General features: G+C 34.1%; 1 protein-coding gene across 1 annotated transcript; it reads right to left on the bottom strand.

Moving 5' to 3' along the window:
• On the bottom strand, positions 1 to 507 carry LOC147514499 (HTH-type transcriptional regulator). The gene has a single exon (XM_086592605.1). The coding sequence runs from the start codon at positions 505 to 507 to the stop codon at positions 1 to 3; it is 507 nt and encodes a 168-aa protein (XP_086448731.1).
• Positions 508 to 5,942: the final 5,435 nt, after the last annotated feature.

The following is a 5,942-nucleotide window of genomic DNA, read 5'->3' as shown; positions in this document are numbered from 1 at the left end:
CTATTCTTCAATAGCACTCAAGTCAGACGAAAAACTACGCCTTCTACCACCACTACCACCTTTGGTTCTCCTCACCACCATTCTATTATCTACATCACCACCATTCGTGTTGTCCACTTGTCGTTGCCGCACTGTCGTTCTATCATACGCTGAAAATCCAATAGGAACCACTCCCTCGGTTACACATGCACCGCCAGTACTCTTGCTAAGTGCCAAACTTGCTTTAACAGCCAATGCAGCCATATCTTCAGCTTGAAGTGGATATTTCAATCTACCTAAAGGCAATGCAAAATATAGCTGACCCGGTTGGAGCACTTCATCAGCACTGATAGCAGATATAAAATCATCAAACTCCATTTCATCAGAGTTGCATATGAAGTAACTTGGATATTTTTGTAACACTTGAGAAACCTTCACGGGATATGCATACTCTTGAAGCTTTCCATCTTGAAATACTAATTTAGCTGTTGCAATAGAAGTGGAATCAGAAGAGCTGCATATGCCCATATTTGCTCTTTGGACTTTGCACTTATTTGCACTGCCGAGTGAGGATCGAGAGGTGCTACAATTTTATAGGGAGTTGTTGTGTAGTATGTAGTATGTAGTATGTCGTAATTTGTCGTTGGCATAGATGCATTTTGAATGGAGTGCTGATGGTCACAAGCCAACCTGGCCTTTGTTCATTACAGGCTGTATAAAAAGTACTGCTATATTGGCTTGACTAAGTAATCCAAAAACTACTATTGCGCCTCGGGTTTTGTTTTCACCACCAAGAATGATGCCATACGTAATTCCACATGAGCTGAGGTCGAGATTTTAATGAGTGGAAATTGGCATATATATTGCGATATATAAGACCATAATCCAATTTCAAAATTTCAACTAGAGAAATATCAGATTGTCAATTTGTCACACCGTTTGACCTCGATCAGTACGTGCTAAAGTGACTGCTAAATGCATATTTTTGAATCGAAACGATGGACAATAAAATTTAGGATTTTGTATTTGGAACTAAACTGCATACCATATGTCCAGTAATTTGAGATGTAAAAAACTCAAAATCAGTTCCAATAGAAGTATTTTTGGTTGTCCAACTAAATTTGAGATGTAAAAAAGTTGAAGATAAAAGTGTTAAAGGGATACGGGCGGTACATTTTCTGATGTCCGTCCATTAGTTGCAAACTTGCATTGAATTTAAATTTTTTTGGACAGACGACACAGTTTCTGCTATCCGTCGAAATTTAACACACGGACGGCAGAAACTGTACTGTTTCTCCCGAAACATATTATGTAGCTACTAGACAATACTACAAATTTAACTGAGTTTATCACATCAACCAAATTTAAGAGCCTTCTAGCAGTCCAATTGAACTTTGAACATTTTGGTTTTTGGGATACTATATGACCTTTAGCAATCCATATAGCATCCCATTGGACTTGCTCTTAATTAGGCATACATACGCATGCCAATAGCCCAATATCAACACTATATATCATTGATATTGCTCATATATATACATCGGGATATATGGTCCATTTTCTAACATAGTACTATTGTCTATTGGGCATTGGCAGCCAACAGTATAAAGTCAGCACTCTAGTGCATAAGTGCATAATGCTTAGTGCTTAATTACAGTGCATTTCATCATTTCAATGTGCAAAAAAAAAGTTTATGATGACATTCTAGAGCTATCACTGCACCGTCTACATATACAGTAGCAGGGTCGGCTCAACCCTATAACATAATAGGTAGTTCTGTTTAGGGCACATCAGTCCAAAGAGCCCCAACTCAATCCACACGAGTTCAGTGGTTCGGATTTTATTTATTTTTTATTATTTTTATAATAGTTAAAAACTTATATAATAATATTTGAAAAAAAAACATTAATTGAATTGAACACAAGAAAATGCAATTACATTCTCAAGCAAACCCAAAATTACCTTCACTTCTCCAACAAAAAACTTTTAATTTCTTCTACAAAAAGTGAGTGTAATCAATAGCAGAAGGCTTCTTTTTGAACTTCGCTTAGGGCCACCAAATGGCTTGAGATGCCCTGTATAGTAGGGTTACTATCTTGTACAATGTTGTCACTAAATAGGTGATTGGGCGCAAACAAAAAGTGTAGTATGAAGTTAATGAAATATATATATATATTGGAGTGATTTTTTGCTCTCAGCGATATTTCTTCCAAGGGCTCCAAGCCCAATCAAGAAGGAACACCTTATCAACTATATGGGAGATCTAGCTAGCAATATATTTCTTTAGATTTGCACTTTCGATTTTACCCTTAAAATATTGGCCAACAATTCTTTCTTTAGTTTTTTTATCTAATAAAAAAAATTCAATAATTATCATTTGAGTCCTAATAAAAAAAGATTTATAGGGAATCACTCTATTCATGAGTCGACATTGAAGATGAAAAAAAAAACACATTTGAAATATCATTTCCTATTTTTTCAACAAATATTTTAAATTTTTTCTTTAAATTTTGACGATGGTAAATTGGTAAGTCTAGAAAAAGGCGGTTATTGGTAGTTGGATTTCAAAATATTATAGACATGTGTTGCTTTTTTATTGGGCTTGGAGCCCTATGAGGAAATATTGCTAGGAGCAAAATCACTCTATATTTTGGTATTTCAAGAGTGATTTTTTTTCTCTAAGCGGTTTTTCCCTCCAAGCCGAATCCTAGCCTTACACAGCAAAATAGAAAGTCACAGCTTGCGCAATATATTCTAAATCTTAAGTTACTTATTTGCTCTTAAGTAAGATGAAACTATGAAAGTGGACTCTTTAATGTGTTTTTTCTTCTGCAACATGAAATAGAAACCCAATTGAGTGAGAATACATTAATACATATGTTTATTGACTTTCTCTAGTTAATTGATTGCTAGGTGAGAGGGTGAATAAAACTAGCTTTCAAGTAATCTCTGTTAGTGTGAAGCAATATCAATGGAGAATTATCAATTGTGGACATGAAATCAAGAGTGGATTAGTCGTAGATCAAGAAAAACCTCATGCTCTGGTTTATTATAGAGTTTTTTTTTTTTCTTTCTTTTCATTTCATTTGGGGTAAAATGGTACATGAGTATGAAAACATTATGTCACCTCCTATTTTACTGGGATGAGATTGAAACGTGTATGGTTGAGATTTGGTTTGGAGCCCTTGGAGGAAAACCAATGGAGTGATTTTTTGCTCCAAACAGGTTTTCCCTCAAAACGCTCCAAGCTGAATCCCAGCCTATTATACGTGTAAACCCAATCTCAGCAAAATAGGAAGTCACAGCTTGCGCAATATATTCTAAATCTTAATTTACCTATTTGCCCTTAAATAAGATGAAACTATTCTAAATTTTAGTCTGTTTGGCTGTTTGCCACAAATTTCAATTTGTTTTGCAATATTTCAAATCTTCAAAATTTCATCCACATACATCGCGATTGTGAATTCCAACACGAGTTTTTGGTGCAGTGCAGAATAAAAGAAACGGGAAGAAATGTACCAGAAGGAGTGTTTCACTTTGCATGGTGACCTCATCCACCTCTCTTCAAGGCAAAAGTTAAAAAGACCAACTTTGAAACTTTAACCAATCATAGAGGCAATGAACGGCTCATCGATTTTGACGGATAATATAAGATCTCTAGGTTCAGCCTATATACACCTATATTGTTCATGCACCGACAACCAATCATATCATAGATGTACATCACAAGAGTTGCATTGAGCATTTCAGCCCTCCATATATTGCATTTGTTGAATGTAATCTTTCTATCTAACAAAATATAAAAGTGTGGGGCCAAAATGCTCCATCTAATAATAGGTAATCATTATCACCAAAATATGACTTGGCAGATCCAAGTGTTTAGAGGGTTTGTGCAATTTTGTTAAATGTAATCAATACCATGTAATATATCCAAAAATCAGTCAAAAGTCAACAATTGTGGCTGGGCTTATAAACTGTTGGGCTAGCCCATATAATGTTGGGCCTCCAAATTTAACATAGTATTGCACAATTGGCTAATTAATATTATTCGGCTTATGAATAATGGGCAAGTGTGCTGGTCTTACGCTGAAGGCGCGATGAGTTGTTTTGTACTAAAGGCGTGGCTGGTCTTGCACCGAAGGCGCGACAAGTTGTTGGGGTAGTGCTGCAGCGTCGAGGTCTAGTGGGTCGTAGGCACGAGCATACCCTAGTGTAATGCAAATTCCAGGTGTTGGTACTCCCATAGTTCGAGATTTCAAAATCTTTGAAATTCCCAATTATTGAAAAACCCGAATTCTGCCTAGAATTCCGATTATTCCGAACATATTTCAAAATTAGTAACTTTCAACCCTATATTAAAATTTCAAATCCTTTTCGTTTTTTTTTTCAAAAACCAAAATATCTGACGGAATTCTAAGATTCCATTTGAAATCATAAATATTGGGTACTCCACATCAAGGCAACAATATGAAATATGAATTTCCTTCGGTATATTGGACCATTATTTTTTGTATGCCTATTATGTATGAAATCATGTCAAGGCGAAAATTGTTAAAGTAGAACTTCGATAATTTAATACCTTTGGGACCATACAAAATCTATTAATTAAGTGAGATTTTAATTAATCGGTAAATTAATAGTTATATTTCCACAAAATAAAATAGTTATTAATTTATCTAAATATTTATGAATTTTCAAAATTTATTCTAGAAATATTTTCTATGGTGTTAAAGATCATATATATATATATATATATATATATATATATATATATATATATATAAGAACTTGTTCTCTTAGGTTTTAATGTTAGTTTTAGGAAATAGCTATGTATCAATGTGATCATGATCCTTGTTATTTAAGATTCAGCTTGACTTAAATTTCACCACAAGACAAGTAACACTGGACTCGATCATATTTTAAGAAGACATAATATTTCGCCTCATTTGTATTTTTTTTTATTAATTTATATAATAAATGGGCTCCACTAAGCTCCACAGGGACTGCTTTGAAATTTATTATCTTATAAATTTAGTGAAATTATTAATTTAGTCCACTGGCCCAAATCAGAACCAATTTTTTTTATTATATAAGTGCCATAATTAATTTATCACGTCACGTATTAAATTATCAGGGTTCTACTAGTGGTGAAATTTTTGGGTATTTACTACAATAATCAATATCGAACCTCAAAGTTTATATAACAATTTAAAGGCGGTATTTTTTGCCATGCTCTACAAAAGCATCTAAACAACACCAGAAATTACGAGATCGAGGTGTGTTACTGAATACTGATACCACTATTGTAATATTGTATATCTTATTACTAAGTAGTAAAAGCACCTATCGAAAACATATATATGATGGATATATGTGTAGAACAATAGATACATATTTTATTGGAAAACTTGAAACTTCGATTTCTAAAAACTACTCCGAAGTACCTAAGTATTGAAAAGTATCGTTTGTGTAAATTGTATATTAATTAGTTAAAATTTCTTATTTCAGTCCATCAATTTTTTTGTAAATTTAAGAATTCTTGTCTGTGTAGCTTTCATTTAATTTGGGACGAAGTAATTCATGCTTGTGAAATGTTAGGAAAAATCTTTACCAAAATACCTTAAATGAATTTCTCGATGCACTGAAGCTCTCACGGCACAACAGCCCATTCATCAAACACCTTTGGAACACGACAATCGTAAGTTCCATGACGATTATCTGGAAGCATCGTAACAAGATTGTCTTTGAAGACACGAAGCTTAATATCTCTAAATGCTTTCAACAAATCCGAAGTCGCATCTTTTGCATCACATCTCTCCAAAGCTCACATGAACCATGATGACATCCACATCCTTAGCTTCTGGGGAATTAAAGGGCATTTGAGAAATGCCCCGAGAATTTGAAGCACGCAATGGCTTCCACCAACAGCACCAACCACTAAGATCAATACAGATGGTGGTTCA

Source organism: Coptis chinensis, chromosome 2 (assembly GCF_015680905.1).
Source record: "Coptis chinensis isolate HL-2020 chromosome 2, ASM1568090v1, whole genome shotgun sequence".
Classification (NCBI taxonomy): Eukaryota; Viridiplantae; Streptophyta; class Magnoliopsida; order Ranunculales; family Ranunculaceae; genus Coptis; species Coptis chinensis.
Note: the sequence above shows the minus strand (reverse complement) of the source record. Positions and strands in the feature narration are given on the sequence as shown.

What these genes read in the sequence shown, in the direction of transcription:
- LOC147514499 (XM_086592605.1), bottom strand. Translation starts at nt 507, where the DNA reads ATGGGCATATGCAGCTCTTCTGATTCCACTTCTATTGCAACAGCTAAA.